This window comes from Oncorhynchus masou, chromosome 17 (assembly GCF_036934945.1).
Source record: "Oncorhynchus masou masou isolate Uvic2021 chromosome 17, UVic_Omas_1.1, whole genome shotgun sequence".
Classification (NCBI taxonomy): Eukaryota; Metazoa; Chordata; class Actinopteri; order Salmoniformes; family Salmonidae; genus Oncorhynchus; species Oncorhynchus masou.
In genome coordinates, this window is record NC_088228.1 from 11,535,231 (window position 1) to 11,557,536 (window position 22,306).

The following is a 22,306-nucleotide window of genomic DNA, read 5'->3' on the forward strand; positions in this document are numbered from 1 at the left end:
GAACAAAGAGAAACAATACCTTAAAAAAATCCAAAATTGTATAATTCTTGTGCACTTTATATAGGCTACATTGAGGTTTTTATTTAATGTTATCTGGTGTTAGTGCATAAAACAAAGCTTCAGGGCTTAACTAAATGTGCCAAATAGCCTACAGTACACAGCCAATCGCCAACTAGTTATTTTGGGAAGGGGTAAATCCACAGGCAAAAATGACATTTTTGAAGTTTAATTGAATAAAACAAAAGCTGTGAAAGCAAGAGTTCAAAATAAAGAGAAGGGAGGACCAGAAAAGTAACATTTGGAAAAGATTTGGGGAAGTGATAAAAGAGGATGATAGCAGTGTTATGTGTGATGATTGTGAGGCGCTATACAAATTTAACAGTCACAAAACGAGACTTCAAATAGGCCTACAGCATGCTTGCTGTTTAGAAGGGTTAAATGGAAACTGAAATCTGGAGACTGACTGTAGATCTATAACCTCTCACATAGCCTTAATGATAAGCCCTGTAGAATTAAGCATTTCTTACAGTAAAATTAAGAACTAAACGCAGGTTAAATTTGGACTTGGGAACAGGAGTGAAGAAATAGCATTTTATTTATTTATTTGTTTTTTCTTCCTGCATCTTAATAGAATACAATGCTCAGTTAGATACCATCTGTAGAGCTTCCATCTTCATCATAAAACCAAAGATGATCGTTTTTCAACCACGTAAAATATGCATCGAAGTCGAACTGAAATCTTATCAGAAACACATTGGGTCATTTTCACAGCTTTCTTTTTCTCCCCAGTCCCTAAATGTCTTTGCTCCATGAAAGATTACAGAGAAAACGTTGTCAACTATACATGTTGCGTTTATATTTTGTTCAGTAAAATGTTGGTCCCATTTTTCATGAGCTGAAATAAAAGATCCCAAAAATGTTCCATATGCACAAAAAGCATATTTCTCTAACATTTTGTGCACAAATTTGTTTACATCCCTGTTAGTGAGCATTTCTCCTTCACCAAAATAATCCATCCACCTAAAAGCTGTGGCATATCAAGAAGTTGATTAAACAGCATGATCATTACACAGGTGCACCTTAAGCTGGGGACAATAAAAGGCCACTCTAAAATGTGCAGTTTTGTCACACAACACAATGCCACAGATGTCAACACTGCAGGAATGTCTAACAGAGCTGTTGGCATATAATTGAATGTTAATTGTTCTACCATAAGCCACCTCCAACATCGTTTTAGTAAATTTGGCAGTACGTCCACCCGGCCTCCACTTCTTCACCTGCAGAATTATTTGAGACCAGCCACCCGGACAGCTGATGAAATTGTGGGTTTGCAAAACCGAAAAATGTCTGCACAAACTGTCAGAAGCCGTCTCTGGGAAGCTCTTCTGCATGCTCGTCGTCCTCACCAGGGTCTTGACCTGACTGCAGTTCGGCGTCGTAACCGACTTCAGTGGGCAAATGCTCACCTTAGATAGTCAATGGCATGCTAGAGAAGTGTGCTCTTCACGGATTAATCCCAGTTTCAACTGTACCAGGCAGAGCGGTTGGTGTCATGTTGGTGAGCGGTTTACTGATGTAAACATTGTGAACCGAGTTCCCCATGGTGGCGGTGGGGGTTATGGTATGGGCAGGCATAAGTTACAGACAATGAACACAATTGCATATTACCAATGGCAATTTGAATGCACAAAGATACTGTGACGAGATCCTGAGGCCCATTGTCGTGCCATTCATACGCCGCAATCACCTCATATTTCAGCTTGATAATGAACAGCCTCATTTCGCAAGGATCTGTACACAATTCCTAGAAGTTGAAAATGTCCCAGTGCTTCCATGGCCTGCATACTCACCAGACATGTCACCACCCATTGAGTGTGTTTGGGATGCTCTGGATTGACGTGTATGACAGCGTTTTCTAGATCCCGTCAATATCCAGCAATTTCACACAGCCATTGAAGAGGAGTCCACAACCAACAGCCTGATCAACTCTATGCGAAGGAAATTGTCACGAGTCCGACTGAGGGTGGTTTCCCTTCCCGGTCGGGTGGCGGGTTGAATCGTCATTTTGACATTCCCTGTGTTTTGGGGCCGTGATCATTGTTAGCACCCTGAGGTGCGTTTAGTGCATTAAAGAGCACAGCATTGTACTCTCTGTCTCCTGCCTTTGACTCCACACCCACGACACCCGGATTGTTACAGAAATACTACTGCACTGTTGGAGCTAGGAACACAAGCATTTTGCTACACCCGCAATAACATCTGCTAAATATGTGTATATGACCAATAACATTTGGTTTGAGATGTGTCACACTGCATGAGGCAAATGGTGGTCACACCACATACTGACTGGTTTTCTGATCCACGCCCCAACCTTTTTTTTAAGGTATCTGTGACCAACAGATGTATATCTGTATTCCCAATCATGTGAAATCCATAGATAAGGGCCTAATGAATATATTTAAATTGACTGATTGGCTTATATGAACTGTAACACAGTAAAACCTTTTAAATTGTTGCATGTTGCTTTTATATTTTTGTTCAGTGTATAGTCAGTACTAGTCGAAAATGTGGACATACCTACTCATTCAAGGTTTTTTCTTTATTTTTACAATTTCTACATTGTAGAATAATAGTGAAGACATCAAAACTATGAAATAACACATATGGAATCATGTAGTAACCAAAAAAGTGTTAAAGAAATCACAATATATTTAATATTTGAGATTCTTCAAAATAGCCACCCTTTGCATTGATGACAGCTTTGCACAACAACAAATATTGTCATTGTTCTCATGTTATTATTATAGTCTATGTGTAGTTGTACATATACAGATGGAACAACAATATATTTACATTATTATTATTATTAATACTACTACTACAACTGGTATGTTATCTTTAAAAGTTAAATTATTGATCATATCTGACATGGTTGCGTGACAAAAATGGTCATTTTTACAAAAGTATCTCTAAAAGCCTTGATGTTCATCAGTCCACGGTAAGACAAATTGTCTATAAATGGAGAAAGTTCAACACTGTTGCTACTCTCCCAAGGAGTGGCCATCCTGCAAAGATGACTACAAGAGCACAGCGCAGCATGCTCAATGAGGTTAAGAAGAATCCTATAGTGTCAGCTAAAGACTTATAGAAATCTCTGGAACATGCTAACATCTCTGTTGACGAGTCTACGATATGTAAAACACTAAAGAATGATGTTCATGGGAGGACACCACAGAAGAAGTCACTGCTGTCCAACATTAACATTGCAGCATGTCTGAAGTTTGCAAAAGTGCACCTGGATTTTCCACAGTGCTACCGGCAAAATATTATGTGGACAGATGAAACTACAGTTGAGTTGTTTGGAAGGAACACACAACACTATGTGTGGAGAAAAAATGGCACAGCACAGCACACCAACATCAAAAACTCCCCAATTGTGAAGTATGCTGGAGGGAGCATCATGGATTGGGGCTGCTTTGCTGTCTCAGGTTCTGGACAGCTTGCTGTCATCGACAGAAAAATTAATTCCCAAGTTTATCAATACATTTTGTGAGAGAATGTAAGGCTATCTGTCCGCCAATTGAAGCTTAACAGAAGTTGAGTGATGCAACAGGACAATGACCAAAAACACAGAAGTAAATCAACAACAGAATGACTGTTGAAAATACGCCTTCTGGAGTGGCCCAGTCAAAGTCCTGACCTCAACCCGATTTGAGATGCTGTGGCATGACCTCGAGCTGTTCACACCAGACATCCCAAGAATATTGCTGAACTGAAAGAGTTTGTTAAGAGGAATGGTCCAAAATTCCTTCTGACCATTGTGCAAGTCTGATCCGTAACTACAGAAAAACATTTGGTTGAGGTTATTGTTGCCAAAGGAGGGTCAACCAGTTATTAAATCCAAGGGTTCACATACTTTGTTCCACCGTGCCCTGTGAATGTTTACACAGTGCGTTCAATAAAGACATGAAAACGTGTATTTGTTTGTGTGTCATTAGTTTACGCAGACTGTTTGTCTATTGTTGTGACCTTGATGAAGATCAGATCAAATTTGAGGACCTATTTATGCTGAAATCCAGGTATTTCCAAAGGGTTCACATACTTTTTCTTGTCCACTGTATATGGCAGGCACTACAGACAATCACAGACTACAAAAGGAAACCCAGCCACGTCACAGACACCGACTTCTCACTTCCAGACAAACTAAACACCTTTGCCAAATTCGAGTATAATACAGTACCACAGCCGCGACCCGCTACCAAGGACTGTGAGCTCTCCTCCGTGGCCGATGTGAGTAAGACATTTCAGGTCTGGTATACTTTAGCGTCCTCTAACACAACTGGACCTCCAAGCCAGTTCCACTGCCTCCTTCCCCACTCCCCCTATTCAATCTCTCCCTATCCCAGTCTGCTGTTCCCACATGCTTCAAGATGGCCACCATTGTTCCTGTACCAAAGAATGCAAAGGTAACGGAACTAAATGACTATCGCCCCATAGCACTAGTCAAGAATAATATCACCTCCACCTTACCTGTCACCCTAGACCCACTTAAATTTGCTTACCGCCCCAATAGGTCCAGAGACGATGCAATCGCCATCACACTGCACACTGCCCTATCTTATCTGGACAAGAGGAATACCTATATAAGAATGCTGTTCATTGACTATAGCTCAGCATTTAACACCATAGTACCCTCCAAGCTCATCATTAAGCTTGAGGCCCTGGGTCTGAACCCCACACTGTGCAATTGGGTCCTGGATTTCCTGACTGGCCGCCCCCAGGTTGTGAAGGTAGGAAACAACATCTGCACCTCACTGATCCTCAAGCAACACAAACATTGGCACAGACATGTGCACACACACACACACACACACGCACACACACACGATAGCATACACACTATACATACACATGGATTTAGTACTGTAGATATGTGTTAGTGGTGGAGTAGGGGCCTGAGGACACGCAGTATTGTGAAATCTGTGTATGTATTGTAATGTTTTTAAAATGGTATAAACTGCCTTAATTTTAATGGACCCCAGGAAAAGTATTAATGGGGTTCCTTAATAAATACAAATACTGAGGCCCCACAAGGGTGCGTGCTGAGCCCCCTCCTGGTTCACCCATGACTGCGTGGCCATACACGTCTCCAACTCAATCATAAAGTTGCAGACGATACAACAGTGGTGGGCTTGATTACCAACAAGGACGAGACAGCCTACAGGGAGGAGGTGAGGGCTCTCGGAGTGTGGCGTCAGGAAAATAACCTCTCACTCAATAAGACAAAGGAGATGATCGTGGAATTCAGGAAACAGCAGAGGGAGTACCCCCCTATCCACATCAACGGGACAGCAGTGAAGAAGGTGGAAAGTTCCAAGTTCCGGACAAACTGAAATGGTCCACCCACACAGACAGTGAGGTGGAGAAGGTGGAAAGTCCCAAGTTCCGGACAAACTGAAATGGTCCACCCACACAGACAGTGAGGTGGAGAAGGTGGAAAGTTCCAAGTTCCGGACAAACTGAAATGGTCCACCCACACAGACAGTGAGGTGGAGAAGGTACAACAGCTTCAGGAGGATCATCTTCAACAGCCTTTGGCTTGTCAGCTAAAACCCTCACAAACTTTTACAGATGCACAATTGAGAGCATCCTCTCGGGCTGCATCACCGCCCACAACCACAGGGCTCTCCAGAGGGTGGTACGGTCTGCACAACGCATCACCGGGGGGCAAACTACCTGCCCTCCAGGACACCTACAGCACCTGATGTCACAGGAAGGCCAAAAAGCTCATCAAGGACAACAACCACCCGAGCCATTGCCTGTTCACCCTGTTATAATCCTGAAGGTGAGGTCAGTACAGGTGCATCAAAGCTGGGACCGAGAGACAGCTTCTATCTCAAGGCCATCAGACTGTTAAACAGCCAACACTATCACAGAGGCTGCTGCCTACATACAGACTTGAAATCATTGGCCACTTTAATAAATGGAACACTAGTCACTTTAATAATATCACTTTAATAGTGTTTACATCTCTTGCATTACTCATCTCATATGTATATACTGTATTCTATACTATCTATTGCATCTTAGTCTATGCCGCTCTGTTATTGCTCATCCATATATTTATATATTCCTATTCCTTACTTATATTTGTGTGTATTAGGTATTTGTTGTAGAATTGTTACATATTACTTGTTAGATATTGCTGCACTGTCGGAACTAGAAGCATAAGCATTTCGCTACACTCGCAATAACATCTGCTAACCATGTGTATGTGACCAATAAATTTGATTTGAGATGTTGAGGGTCAGCTCAGCGTTTTGGCTTGGAGGAGAAAAGTTATTTAGGCAGGCCTGTGGCATCAAGGAAAACATTTGAAGTTGTCTGTACCACAAACTACATTATAGACTGACATACATACATATGTCAGTATAACTTCCAGTAGATTTTATATTACAAAGTTCATTAAAAGGCAGAAATACATTTCCTGTAAAGTTGTGTACACAGTTGTGTACATCAGCCCTCTCTGTAGTTGGGCACTGTTCTCATGGGATTTCTCTGCTCACACTGTGATTGGACACAAGTTATATAACATGGGTCCCTCCCCGTTCACCGTTACAATCCCCATTTACTATTCATCGCTCATAGTCACCATGAGACGCATGCCCTCTCGGTTTGTCTCAGTAACATGTGATCCTACACCCCTAGGTCTCCCCTATAATTTCTCATCAGAATGACCGATTTTCCCTTTAATGTCTAGCCACAATTTCACAATTTTGTTTTCCTCCTCAGAAACTATAACTAGCCTTTTATGCATAATCATCATCAAGTAGCTCAGTAGCGAGAGGCCTAATGTCCAATAACATCCATCCCCATTAAGTACACACTTTAAACTCAGACTAGAAAAGACCCAGCTCCGGGCTCATCAGTTCCATGACTCTCTCTGTCTGAAACAGCTACAATGGGTCAATAGCAATCAGCGATCATTCTCGCAAAACAAAATACCACCTTCCTGCCAGTGCCAAATCAATTAAATAGCAACTTAATCTATGTTTAGTGCGGGTTGCAAATTCAATATCTATCCCAGGCTTTTTTATTTAACACACAGCAACAAAAATGGTACCTCTATATCAGGAGAGTCCTATCTCACATGTGGTTTAACTGCCCAACTAGCACAGAGATATGTATTTTACCCAGATGAGGCTGGTGGGAGGAGCTATAGGAGGATGGGCTCATTGTGATGGCTGGAATAGAATTAAAGGAATGGAGTCATATGCGGTTTCCTTATGTTTGATACTTTTCCATTTATTCCATTCCAGCCATTACAATGAGCCTGTCCTCGAATAGCTCCTCCTACCAGCCTCCTCTGATTGTAACTATCTTCAACATGAAAGGGAAATCTCGTCAGTTGCACAACTGAATGCATTCAACTGAAATGTGTCTTCTGCATTTAATCCAACCCCTCTGAATCAGAGGCAGCTTGAGAGGCACCTTGAGCTTGGTAGATGATTTTGATTTGATTTGATTTGATTTACAGAGAGCATTGTGTTCAACACTCCTGAGCTGTTCACACTGCATGCGCGGCCCATCATCTGAAAATGAGCCATACAAATAATTTGTATCGGGATGCCTCTTCTGGTTCTAAAAACCCTGCAAGCCCAGCAATATTGCGTTGCCAGCAGGACAGTGTAGCCAGCCCCCATTTCAGATGAATCACTTTGAGCCGCACACTTAGTGACCCGTGGGTTTATTGCCTGAGATGGGCCTTGGCAACAGAAGCTCTCTGGAGTTTCCAGTCGATGCTGAAGGGGCTCAGGCTCAACAGTAAACTGCTTTTTACCTGCGCACTCTCTCTTTTGGGGTTTCTGAGAGAGCACACCTACGGAGAAAGATGAAGAGAAAGAAAGTCACAGGCAGAGACACATGTGGTACTGTTACATCACCCTTCACAAGGACCATTGTCATTCGCAAGGGGCTTGTCCCCCTCTCCCGCTCTCTGTTCCCCCTCTCAACGTTCCTCAGAGCACTGCTTGATCTGCCCACGTTGCCTGTAAATTGAATCAGTTGGGAACACTGTGTACACATTCCGCGCAGCGTGAACTTAGCTGGCTCCCGGAGCTTCCTGCCACAGCAGCTCCTATTAACTCGTTGAGGTCTCTTCTATCGCTGGCTAACCCTTTCTTGACCTGAGAAAAGCTGAATGTTTACAGTACGGGATCTATACGATCTACACATGATTTCTGTTAGGAAAAAACATGACCTTGGTGAATGATTAGCTTGAGCTAAGGTCAAAATGACTGTAACATGTTTGGCTAATCTTTCTTTACGTGTTGTGTTGTAATCTTTAGCACTGTGGAGTAGCAGCAGCAGTGGTCACATAAACCCGGTGCTTAAACTGTACTCTCAAAACAGAATGTCATGGCAGCCTGGTTTGACCCATTCTCAAGATATAAATATCACAGGAAGATATATTCATCTATGCTACTTACCTCTTATGTCATACAACATAAGTGACATTTCTATAGTCAGTGCCTGATTACATAAAGAATGCACCTGCTGTGTTTTGTTGAAGCATATCTTTTTGTCACGGTTTTCACTATCACTAAAGATTTTCCTTTAGCCTTTCTGGTATGGACAAAACGACATTGATGGATTTAGTATGCGGATATTTTCAGCACCAGGTACATTCACATAGGCCTATGAGATGTAAAAGTTTCTTGCTGAAGAGGATATTTAAGTAGAGAGGTACAGAGACACTGCACTACTTCATTCTCAGGTTGATAGCCTGTGTCCTTTCGAAAGTTTTCTGACTCAACCGAAAGAACTAGATAGATATGAAAAGAATCTATTGATAAAAGATCATCCATGTCTTTGGTTTTCTGTGTCCCATGATATGAGCCACATGCTGGCGGGATGATGTGATCAATTAGAGCACAGCAGAGTAGGAAGATGTTTTTAGGTGACATCAGTGGTCCATGTAAACAAGGACCACCTTGTTAAAACGATCACAGTATTATATTTTAGTATACTGTGACAAAATGGCGTGAAGCAGATGAGGGAGAGAGACACACATACACGCACACACAGTATTCCGCGCACACACAAATGCATGGATGCATACATACACACACACAGACACACACACGTTGCTGAGCGGATGAAGACAGTAACTTCCCAGCGGAGGTGAATAATCACAGTTCACGGCATAATGCATGACACACACGTTGCCGTGGTAACCTCCATCCTCTCCCGGTGTACATCGTGATCCCGCAGCTTGTTCAGGTCAGGGGAGTTCATGACGCTGTTGAGAATGAGATGAGAGCTTTGTGGACATGCTGTTTGCTGGAGATGCTTCTGTTCAGATTGTCTGCCCCCCTTCCCCACCCACCCCCACTACTCCAACTCGCTGAGCGACGCCGAGTCAATTGCAATCAACATCAACCGAGCATGATCTCATTAGTTTATCTTAACGAAGATGATCTCGACTGCAAATAACTCTCCATGTTGACTCATATTCAGCATCAAATAAAAAATACCAACAGTTGAAGATGATCTGAAGCCAGAGAGGTTAAGGTGTGTCTTGCCAAAGTTGCCATGATTTTATACACATGTTTTGACCTATGTGAGTTGACCTCTGAAAGCACACATCTTTGCTCATGCATAGGTTATCTGTTTCCTACATCATTGATTCTTTAAGCCCAGTTCTCATTTCGTTGGATCCTATGGGACCGAACCTCACTATCTTCTGGCTTTGTTGTGAGTTACCATTACTATTACTATTACAAACTGCAATGGACCATAAACTTGTTGATGTCACATACAATTTAATTTGTGAAAATACAGTTTCTGTATGTAACTTTTCGATAATGAAAATGCTGCTGTTAGCTGTGTATGTGCTGGTGACATACTGTATCATCACCCGAAGGTCAATTAGTCAGTTAGTTAATTAGTAAATTAGTCAAAACCATGTGGGCTCAATGAAGCAGAGATACTGGTAATTATTACCGTTCCTCTTAGCTTCTGTGCCATCATGGTGATATTGTTATGGGTCAGTCACTTGATTTTACAATCCTTGGTCCGTGATGACGATTGGAGGCACGAGACACTAATCAACTAGTACACTAATGTGTACTAATCTCACTTCTTGTCAAAGAGAGATTCCTAACAGGTGTTTCTGACTGGCTTAACCCATGGACTTTGGACTTAATGCCAAATCTCTCTGGTGTACCGGTGAACCGGTTAACCCTTAGTGGTCCCACATACTCTTTAGCCTAAATGCCAACACTCTCCGGGTTTTCCAGTCCCATGTGAAGAGTTCATTAGAGGTCACGTTAGGTGAGCGTTGAGGAATACGAACAGTCCGTGAAGCTCAGAGCATCAGACTTTAAAGTGTTAATCCAGAAGCAACGTCATCACAGATTCTCCTTCAGGGAGTCTGCTGCTGTGGAGAGCTTAGGAAATGCTGAACTCGCTGGCGGCTCAGTTTCAGGTAAGCTCAGTGGCAGGTGTATGGCAACAGGCGAGGGTCAGATGTAATATGGGTTCATTTACATGATGGCTTGTGCAATGGATTTGGAGTATACATGGCCTCCAGCCCTACAGTCAAAAAGAATAGTATCTTAGTCTTTAAAAAAAAACTAGAATGAATGTCTTACTGAAGTCATGATGGTACAGTACAAGCCTTTGCCATTCTCATCTCATTGTTTGTCTAAAGTCTCTTGAATTCACAAGAACCTTATTGGAAACGTAAAAAATGATTTACTTCAAGAAATGCAGCATTCCTTCTTTTGTCTCTTTCCAAAGAAGTCGTTCAAACAGTCGATAAACTGCTGTCTGCGAATGCGCCAATGGCCTCTTGAGGCTACTCACATTGAACAAACTGTTCCCTGAGACTTGAACGACCTCTTTGAGCTAAATTATGGTATCTCACACAGACTGCGAAGCATAGATTATCTTTTGGCAAAGAGAAGGGTTGGGCAGCAGGGTTCTATGGTCTGGATGTAATTCAGAGGAATCTATTTCTCATCTCATGGCCCCGCGTGACACAGTTGTCCACATAGAAATAAAATGAATAGAACAGGCTTGAAACCTCTAACCCTGGCAATATGAGTGGTAAACATTATATGTCTATGGTTGTCTGTGCTAATTCACGCTTGAGGGTAATAGGATGAAATTATTTAAATGTTCCAAAGCTCCGTCACACATGAATGAATCAGAGCTGTGTGTCTTTGATAAGAAAAACGCTTGATGTGTGAGGCACCCATTAGATTTAAATCTAAATTCAACAAAGTTTTCTGACAAAGAGTTAGTCCTTTCTCCTGGCTTTTGAATGAAGCTATACTTGTTCAAAGTCTATATGATACAGTGAACACGTATTGCGTCATTCAAAAGCAAGGAGAAAGGACAAAATCTTTGTCCGAAACTTTGTCGAATTTAGATATAAATCTAATGGGTGCCTCACACATCATTTTCTGAAGTGGTTGATGCATTATCATTAGGGCAAATCAAGTCTGACATTTTTCAAGTGTAAATTACAAACGTTAGAATAATTTTTACACCTCCTTTTAAACCTAATCTTCCTGCTGATCCTACATCTGTACTATTTTGAGTGCGTCTATAAAATGGCATGGCAACAGGGCTGTTGATGATGCAATGGATTTCCATTTGTCATTTAAGTTTGACACATACCAGACACACTGTGCCATGGAGTTGAAATGTCTGCATTTGCGAACAGCACAGCAGCACAGCGCTCGTCCTGTAGAGTGATTGCATTAGTAGGAGCTGGATGCAAATCCAGGTCTGATACATTTACGCTACCATGCCATGTGCTACGTGCTGCTGTGTGAATGCATTTCGTCAGTCTCAATGCCTTTTTTCGCTACTATCAATAAAAGTCATGGAACGATTACAGCCATGTCTTGAAATTAAATTGACCCCAAGTGTAAGAACATAACCTACTAATGTGAATGAATTACTGTTACTAAACTCTGTGTGAACTCAGATAATTTAGCTCGGAGAGAGTCGTCAATTAGCACACGTTGTTCATCCTGTTTATCTCCCCAGCTAGACGTTGCTGTTTAGCCTTCTGGGATCACTTGTTTAAATGCCCAAGACGATAAATACTCAACACAATTATCTCTAGTAGCTCTTATCGCCACAGGAGGGGTGTGTGATCCAATCACCTAACTTGGATCTCTGCTGTCCTCTAGTGGTCTTTTACCTGCAGGGCAATTCCTGGTTGTACATACAGCATCTCTGTGGCGGCAGGCATGGTCAGGTAGGTATGGCGTTTTCTTTGGAGATTGCTTTGACGTTATCACGGTATGGGAGTTTTCTAACGTATTAATTCTTGACACTTTATAATCCTTTACATGAATAAGTATTTATGAAATGTATGCTAATACATATTTATTAATGTTTATGAATGCTTCATACATTTTTATGAATGTAATAAAATCGTATAAGTTGTTTATGAATGCTTATTCGTGAGAGAGAGATAGATTGATTGGGTTGCTACATGGTTTTCATGATATAAACCCTGGATATCTGTCCCATTTTTCCTGATGAACAATGGACGTTAGTACAATACTAAACATAAATCATAGGTGGCACCAGAGGGTGGTGCTGTCTGCTAAGGAATCAGTGCAAAAGAGAAAACCTTTGCCTCTAGCAGCAGCCCCCAAGCACCTTAGTTGATTTGAAAGGTGTAGATGGGTTTGAGGTGGAATGCTAGCCATATTTCTATCAGGTTAAAGATAATAAATGGCTCATACCTATCCAACTTTTTCAGACCTCTGAGAAGTACATAGGAGCTAGGGCCCTGGAGCTAGGCACTGTTTCTGGATCAGTCGATAGCCAACCTGATCTGTTCTTGTGACCCCCTTCAGATCCAGGAGGTCATGTGCGCTTGCTTTATAGTCCTATACTGTTGTACTGGACAGTTAAAGAGGCACAGCTGCAAATGGAAAACTCAACTTGGGTTTTAAACACCAGCCTAGCGATAGTGCTAAGAACATACATGGCATTATTTCAATAGAAAAATCACAACCATCTCTTTTTTGATATCACTTTAGTTATTTAACTATAATTACCTGCTCTAACATTCATAAGTAAAGTTGCGTCAGTGGATTGAATTCTAACATGGGTGGATATGGTGAATAGAGGTGACGTTGGATGGCTGCGGCTGAATTCAGAGAACAACTCCCTCTCCCAGCAGAGGGAAGGTTCCAGGAACAAGTAAAGGCAGGTTGTTGGAGATATGAAGAATACCTTTTGATTTAGTCACTCCCCACCCAGCATCTTGGCTCTGTTAGAATGACTGGGCGTGCCGTGAAATCCTAACCCTGGGGTTACACGTTTTACCGCTGAGGATTGTTTACTGAAACCAACGACTGTACTGAAACACATTCTAAAGATAGTATCTGGAAGAAAGTTACCTATGATTTCCTTGGAGAGGAGTAAAGGTTTTGCCTACAGTACGCATGTTGGAACATCAAGGATGAGAATGTTTATTCTTTATTTCACTAGTTTTAGTCTACATTTGGATACAGTTAAATAAACATGAATATTGTCAACATAATTGAGAGTGGGATATTCATGTTCATATCTATTGAAAATTCAATGGTGATTTTTAAATATAAATTATTTTCTAGAAATTCCTCTCAAATGTTCTAAAGACCCTCAGAGGCGTGTTACTGCAGGCACAAGGTATATCCGCACAAATCAAGTCGAGACAACTCCCTTTTCAAAATAAAACGCAGGAGCTAACGGGAGACAGGAGAGAACTATAGATCTAATTTAGTTACTGTGTTACACAATCTCTAAATATGTGTTTCATAATACCTGACCTCTAAATAAAAGAAAAACCCTTACCTTTAAAAACAACAGCAAGGTTTATTTATCTATTATCACACATAACTTAACAAAATCTGGTAAAAAAAGGGACATAATTTGATACAGCTCAGAAAATACAATGTAAACAAAACTATTTAGGTAAACTCCTACATTAAAAAAATAGCATAAGAGTATAGTAACCACCCAATCCTATTTATTTGTTTGTAATATTCTAACCCACAAATGCACAGTAAAATAAATCACATTTATATTTCAGCAGTGGTAGAAAAAGTATGCATTTGTCATACTTGAGTGAAAGTAAAGATACCTTAAAAGAAAATGACTCAAGTAAGTCACCCAGTAAAATACTAGTTGAGTAAAAGTCTAAAAGTATTTGTAATTCAACCTTATTAAGTATCAGAAGTAAACGTATAAATCATTTCAAATTGCTTATATTAAGCAAACTAAATGTCAAAATGTTCTTATTTTTTATTTGTTTGGATAGCTAGAGGCACACCCCAACACTCAGAAGCATTTGTGTTTAGTGAGTCCGCCTGAGCAGAGGCAGTAGGATGGCTAGGGATTTTCTCTTGATAAGTGTGAATTGGACCATTTTCCTGTCACGCCAAGCATAAAAAAATGTAACGAGTACTTTTGGGTGTCTATATGGAGTAAAAAGTACATTATTTTCTTTAGGAATGTGGTGAAGTAAAAGTTGTCAAAAATATAAATAGTAAAGTACAGATACCCCAAAAAACGACTTAAGTAGTACTTCAAAGTATTTTTTACTTAGGTACTTTACACCATTGTATTTTAGTGCATTTTTGAGAAGATACTGCTCACAGCATTAGCAAGCTACAGTGAATTCGGAAAGTATTCAGACCCCTTTTCCACATTTTGTTACGTTACTGCCTTATTCTAAAATGGATTATAATCCCCCCAAATCCTCAGCAATCTACACACAATACCCCATAATGACAAAGCGGAAACAGGTTTTTAGAAATGTTTGCAAATGTAACAAAAGTAAAAACAGAAATATCTTATTTACATAAGTCATCAGACCCTTTCCTATGAGAAATTGAGCTCAGGTGCATCCTGTTTCCATTGATCATCCTTGAGAGTTTTCTACAACTTGATTGGAGTCCACCTGTGGTAAATTCAATTGATTGGACATGATTTGGAAAGGCTCCTGTCTATAGAAGGTCCCACAGTTGGCAGCGCATGTCCGAGCAAAAACCAAGCCATGAGGTCAAAAGAATTGTCTGTAGAACTGCGAGAGAGGATTGTGTTGAGGCACAGTTCTGGTGAAGGGTACCCAAAAAATTCTGCAGCATTGAAGGTCCCCAAGAACACAGTGGCCTCCATTATTCTTAAATGGAAGAAGTTTGGAACCACCAAGACTCTTCCTAGAGCTGGCTACCAGGCCAAACTGAGCAATCGGAGGAGAAGGGCTCAGACCATGAGAAACAAGATGCTCTGGACTGATGAAACCACGATTGAACTCTTTGGCCTGAATGCCAAGTGTCACGTCTGGAGTTAACCTGTCACCATCCCTACGATGAAGCATGGTGGTGGCAGCATACATTTACATTACATTTAAGTCATTTAGCAGACGCTCTTATCCAGAGCGACTTACAAATTGGTGAATTCACCTTCTGACATCCAGTGGAACAGCCACTTTACAATAGTGCATCTAAATCATTAAGGGGGGGGGGGGTGGTGAGGAGGATTACTTATCCTATCCTAGGTATTCCTTGAAGAGGTGGGGTTTCAGGTGTCTCCGGAAGGTGGTGATTGACTCCGCTGTCCTGGCGTCGTGAGGGAGTTTGTTCCACCATTGGGCAGCATCATACTGTGGGGACGTTTTTCAGCAGCAGGGACTGGGAGACTAGTCAGGATTTAGGGAAAGATGAATGGAGCAAAGTACAGAGAGATCCTTGATGAAAACCTGCTCCAGAGCGGTCAGTACCTCAGACTGGGGCGAAGGTTTACCTTCCAATGAATGTCATTGAGTGGCCCAGCCAGAGCCTGGACATGAACTTGATTGAACATCTCTGGAGAGACCTGAAAATAGCTGTGCAGCAACACTCCCCATCCAACCTGACATAACTTTTTATTTAACCTTTATTCAACTAGGCAAGTCCGTTAAGAACATATTCTTATTTACATTGACGGCCTACCGGAAGGCAAAAGGCCTCCAGCGGGGATGGGGGCTGCGATTTAATTATACTTTTTATTTATTTTTAATATAGGTCAAAACACACATCACGACAGGAGAGACACCACAAGACTACATAAAGCGAGACCTACGACAACAACGTAGCATGGCAGCAACACATGAAAACACAGCATGATAGCAACACAACATGTCTACAACATGGTAGCAACACAACATGGCAGCAGCACAACATGGTACGAACATTATTGGGCACAGACAACAGCACAAAGGGCAGGAAGGTGAGACAACAATACATCACACGAAGCAGCCACAACTGTCAGTAAGAGTGTCCATGATTGACTCTTTGAATGAAGAGATGGAAATCAAACTGTCCAGTTTGAGTGTTTGTTGCAGCTCGTTCCAGTCACTAGCTGAAGCAAACTGAAAAGACGAGCGACCCAGGGATGTGTGTGCTTTGGGGACCTTTAACAGAATGTGACTATCAGAATGGGTGTTGAATGTGGAAGATGAGGGCTGCAGTAGATATCTCAGATAGGGGGAGTGAGGCCTGAGAGGATTTTGTAAATAAGCATCAACGAGTGGGTCTTGCGACAGGTATACAGAGATGACTAGTTTACAGAGGAGTATAGAGTGCAGTGATGTGTCCTATAAGGAGCATTGGTGGCAAATCTGATGGCCAAATGGTAAAGAACATCTAGCCGCCCGAGAGCACCTTTACCTGCCGATCTATAAATTATGTCTCCGTAATCTAGCATGGGTAGGATGGTCATCTGAATCAGGGTTAGTTTGGCAGCTGTGGTGAAAGAGGAGCAATTACGATAGAGGAAACTAAGTCTAGATTTAACTTTAGCCTGCAGCTTTGATATGTGCTGAAAGAATGACAGTGTACCTTCTAGCCACACTCCCAAGTACTCGTATGAGGTGACTACCCCAAGCTTTAAACTCTGAGGTAGTAATCACACCGGTGGGGAGAGGGGCATTCTTCTTATCAAACCACATGACCTTTGTTTTGAGGTGTTCAGAACAAGGTTAAGGGCAGAGAAAGCTTGTTGGACACTAAGAAAGCTTTGTTGTAGAGCATTTAACACAAAGAGCTTGAGAGGATCTGCAGAGAAGAATGGGACAAACTCCCCAAATACAGGTGTGGCAAGCTTGGAGCGTCATACCCAAGAAGACTCAAGGCTGTAATCGCTGCCAAAGGTGCTTCAACAGAGTGCTGAGTAAAGCACCTGAATACTTATGTAAATGTAATATTTCCATTTTTTTTATACATTTGCTCAAATAAAAAATCAACTGTTTTTGCTTTGTCATTATGGGGTATTGTGTGTAGATTGATGTGGGGGGGGGGGGGGGCAATTTAATCCATTTTAGAATAAGGCTGTAATGTCACAAAACGTGGAAAAAGTCAAGGGGTCTAAATACTTTCCGAATGCACTGTACATCTCAAACTACACACAAATACTATTTTCACACTACTGAGCCGAACTAACTGAACAGTGCTGTCCTCGTTACGCATCCACCATAGTTGCTGGAATCATGAACGGTGTGAAAAGAAAATATCAGAGCCAGCACTGTGCAGTTTGGGTTGAATCGATAGTGTGAAAATAGTAATAGAGTACTGTATGTATGCATCATGGATATATTGCTTGCTAGTGGAGTGTCTCACAGTAAAACAACCAGAAATGAAAATAACAGAAATCATGAATCAAACCAAACCAACCATCAAATCATCAAAAATAACCCCAGCTTTGACCCTAGGCAGTGCTGTACCCAGAATAGAGAGTGGCTGGATGGAGGTGGGTCATGTTCAGCACAAAACAGAGGAAAAACGGACTTAAATAGGGTGAAACGGGAAGGCACTACCTGACCAGTAAGTAAAGGCTTGCTTTCAATTTCCATTGCACAACATTTTGAAACGTCTACCCTAATGAACACGACCCTGGTCTCCTGGATATCCCCAGGCTCTAGACGTAGTCTCTGCCTGGTGGGGCAGCGGAGCGGTTCGGGGGGTAGCGGGAGGACTTTCCTGAGCCTTCACTGGAGCAGTTGCAACAGAGGAAGGCTCCACCTATGATGGTGAAGCAAGCAGAGCCCCAACCTACGAACAAGGCCTTGCCAAACTCATACCTGCAGATAGACATTTCAATAACAATATCAATCAAGAACTAAACATTGATTATGGTAAGTTATGTATAGAGGCACAACTGCAAACATTAAATATTGCGTATCTATAATATTCACACAATCGTAATATATTGCATAATTTACACAAAACCCAGCTTGGTTATGATTCTCCCCAAAGACAAACAAAGCCTTCCTAGTCCCCTGTCAAAATGATGATGACAGCACACCTGGAATTTGTAGGAGTGAAGGGGTCGTAGAATTCCTTTGCTATTCTGTTCCCGTACCAGGAAGTCCCCACCAGAGCACACAGACCTATGTGACAGGAGGACAACGTCATAGGAAAAATCATCAATAGATATTTATGTAGAAAGAATCTGGTTGAAAAAAAATGTGGGCTTGCAATGCAGTATGAAATTACAGGGTAGGCAGAGGAAACATGACATCAAGTTTAAAAGTAAGTACCCCTACTATGTTTAAACATGTGGGTGAGGTACTAACTACTAGTTAGCATGACTTCCAGTGTGTTTTTTTCTTTAGTCAACACCTTTGTATAACACTTTCTTTGGTGTGTCAAGTCAGAACTGTTTCAGCAACAAACAAAAGAAGAAGAACAATATTCATGCAAATAGATGAATAAAGATCTATTGCATGGCACTGTGTGGACTATAACCCCCCACCTGCGATAATGATGATGATTCCTCCAGTCAGGGCAACTTTGTCCTTCTTCTCTTGGTCCTCAGCCAGACAGGTGGTACACTTCATGCCCACCATGGCCACCAGGATCGCAATGCCAGCCAACAGGATGGCACCCACCATGAGACCTCGTGTGCCCTGCACCATCCCTGGGAGCAAGAGAAAGGCCAGAAGACACAATCAATCAATAATATCATTTCATATTTGAGCTTTAATGATTATGTCATTACTATGCCATTACATGTTATTACATACGTCATAGGGCCTACATATAGCCTAGCTCCTGAATAATGTCAGATTGCCTAAAGAATATTATATTCTCAATGTATTCAGAATTAATAAAATTATAATAGAAAAGGGATAATTGGGCAGGAATGCAAATGTATTATAGCTCTCATCACCTTGAATGTAAAACAAATGCAGGTTCATTTGACAAGGAAAATGCTGAATGTATATTATAAACTGGGTGGTTCCAGCTGTGAATGCTGATAGGCTGAAAGCCATGGTATATCAGACTGTAAACCACGGGTATGACAAAACATGTATTTTTACTGCTTTAATGAAGTTGGTAACCAGTTTATAATAGTAATAAGGCACCTCTGGTGTTTGTGGTATATTTCCAATATACCACGGCTCAGGAATGTATCCAGGCGTTCCGTGTTGCGTCGTGCGTAAAACCGCCCTTAGCCATGGTATATTGGCAATAAACTGTACCACACCCACTCGGGCATTATTGCTTTATTAAAACATTCTTCAAACATTTGTTAAGAAATTGGATTTTGAATAAATATGGACTTCAGATTTCCATTGTATCAGACAATGGCGCACAATGGGGTTGGGTTTTAAACCTAGTGTAGATGGAGTTCAGGTGTTTTCATCTGTTACCACGGGGAGCAGGCATGATGGTTATCCTTGGCATTCTCAAGGCTTGTCTTTACATGCATGAGATCTCTGTAGCATTGGGGGATAGGTTGTTAAACCTCACTTAGTCTATTGTAGGTTAATGTATTTTTTTCAAAGGTAAATGGATCAGATTAATTTATTTCAAATCACATTTTATTGGTCACATACACATATTTAGCAGATGTTATTGCGGGTGTAGTGAAATGCTTGTGTTCCTTGCTCCAATAGTGGAGTAGTATCAAGTATTTTATGAACACTTTACAGATGTTGATTAATTTATAGGCCTTCTGGTACTACGTTTTGAACCATGAAAAAAGTATTGGTAAACCGTTTATAATTGTTTTTATAGTACCGTAAAGCATGAAAAATAAATGTAAGTAATAAATTACCCGTTAGTTGGAGCAGTGAATCGTACACTTTACACTGGATTTGACCAGTGCTCTGTGACACACAAGACTTCCAAAGCCCCTCGTACATGGCTTGCGCCGTTATGATGTTGTCCCCAGCATAGGATGACAGTTTCCACTCGGCCATGATCGTGGATGCTATCAACCCGATAAAGCCAAGAAAAGACAAGACGAATCCAAGGAGCTGTATCCCCGCGTTTGCCATTTCACTAAATAGATGGTTAATAAATCAAAGATTAATCCTCAATAATATAGAAGAGATCAATTAGGTCCACTCAGTATTCACATAAAATCCACATAAAATCCCAAATTCCAGAAGAGTCCTCAAAACTTCAGGTATAGCCAGAGAGGAAGAGATGAAGCGAGAGGGTTTACTCCGCCCAAAATCTGTCCACGAAGATAAGACCACGACGTGAGGTTATTATTTTATGGCCAATGAGAGTGTCGGATTTGGTCAATAAAAAATGGAATTGCTAATTTGCTACAAGAGCCTTATTTGATCGAATATAAGTTTCGTAATGGTTAGGTTATTACGAATGCACTGATATAAATGGACGCACGTGGCATTTCGGCAACTTTGAAAACAGTTATTATATTTCGGAGTTCTGCCTAGTCACACGGGTATCTACCCTCTCATTGGAATGGTCCCACGTGATCTCGCCTCCTCTCGCCTTCCTCCATCTTTAGGACATGCATTTTCCATTGTTGGAGCGGTCACTTTATGTTCTTATCAATATAATAGAACATCTTCGATATATCAGTCTGCGCTTGGTTGGCAGTTTAGCGTTTTTTATCATGAATCTTATCTTATTCTGGAGGCAGCACCGCAGAGTGGTCAATAGATGGCACAGCCACAAAGTCATGACATCTGATTTTAAACCTTACCCTAACTTTAACCCTAACCTTAACCAAACAGCTAACCCTAATGCCTAACCCTTAAATCATGACCAAACAAATATTTTTGTTTTCAAGACTTTGTACCATATAGCCAATTTTGACTTTTCAGCTGGCCCATCTATCAGAAATCCCTCCGTTCTGTCTCCAGGACAGGACTCATCTTAATTAACGTCAACCTGCGCTTATTTGGCGCTATGGTAAAGGTGTAGTTTACATTTAGTAATTTAGGGACCCCCTCCCAGGCAAACCGGCGACCCAGGGAGACCCCACCTCACGTGTTTATCACATATCTTGTTTTATCACCAGCTGAATGGTAATAGCAAGGAGAAATAGGCAAATCAACATTTTAAAATTAATAGATTTGGGAGATCGTTTTTTTTCTCCATTATATTGACCTACCCACATAATCATTGGAGGAAGTGTAAACTCTTAAATAGCCTAATAGCTGGAAAGGTAATACAAAACACATTTCCGGTAAGAGCTGCAGTTTGGCAAAACATGTTTTTTCAAAGCCTATGTCAGATATTCCAATGAGTGTAATTTGCTCAATATTAGGATTGAAAAAAGAAAGTTGACATTATTAGAATGAAGATCTCCTCTTTTTTACTGTAGGTAGTCTATGTTATTCAAAATGTGTTTATTCGGTTGTTGCTCGCGATATTCATAAAAACACATACACACATATATATATATATATTGTCGGACGCCCCTTCAGTACCTCCCTGATTTAGTCTACACACAGCGCATCCTTTGAGGCCACCTGAAGGAATGTCCTGGAATTCCATTCATTTTGGATAAGGGTTGTAATTGCCGCCTCGTGGAAGTTTTTTGTCCTTATTTTAAAAGGGCGCAGTGAAGTGTGACACTAGTTTCTTTTACAGGTTTTTATTTATTTAATTTAATGATCAAATGGTTTTATTGAGTTGATCAAGAAAATGAAGTCGTAGGCTACCAATGACTTGATAGAAAAAACACGTTTCCAATGGTATGCTAAGTCTATCAGGTATTTTGATCATGAATGAGCGTAATGAATGAAACCTTTTCTAGCCCTTTTTCGCACTTGAGAAAACAACACAACATAAAAACTAAAGACACACAAACCTGCTTTCATAAAGACCTAATCTAACAAATTCCATCAGAACCATATAATTTCATACATGATGACAGAGAGGGCATCACCACAGAATCGCCTTCATACAATTAATAGAACACTGTGGTGTTATTCTAATGAATGGAATCATTTGAATAGACCTTCAGAACTCTACAACTA

General features: G+C 41.1%; 1 protein-coding gene across 1 annotated transcript; it reads right to left on the reverse strand.

Moving 5' to 3' along the window:
- Positions 1 to 13,515: 13,515 nt before the first annotated feature.
- Positions 13,516 to 20,690, reverse strand: cldn1 (claudin 1). Its single transcript, XM_064992269.1, has 4 exons — positions 20,122 to 20,690; positions 18,814 to 18,978; positions 18,364 to 18,448; positions 13,516 to 18,139 (listed from the first exon to the last, which is right to left on the reverse strand). The coding sequence occupies exons 1-4, from the start codon at positions 20,342 to 20,344 to the stop codon at positions 17,977 to 17,979; spliced, it is 636 nt and encodes a 211-aa protein (XP_064848341.1). The 5' UTR covers positions 20,345 to 20,690; the 3' UTR covers positions 13,516 to 17,976.
- Positions 20,691 to 22,306: the final 1,616 nt, after the last annotated feature.

Bases quoted from the DNA above. Each gene is read 5' to 3' on its own strand.
- cldn1 (XM_064992269.1), bottom strand. From the start codon at position 20,344: ATGGCAAACGCGGGGATACAGCTCCTTGGATTCGTCTTGTCTTTTCTT. The intron at 18,979-20,121 runs GTAATTTATTAC...TCTTGCTCCCAG, and splicing joins TTCACTGCTCCAACTAACGG to GGATGGTGCAGGGCACACGA. The intron at 18,449-18,813 runs GTGGGGGGTTAT...CCTGTCACATAG, and splicing joins AATCATCATCATTATCGCAG to GTCTGTGTGCTCTGGTGGGG.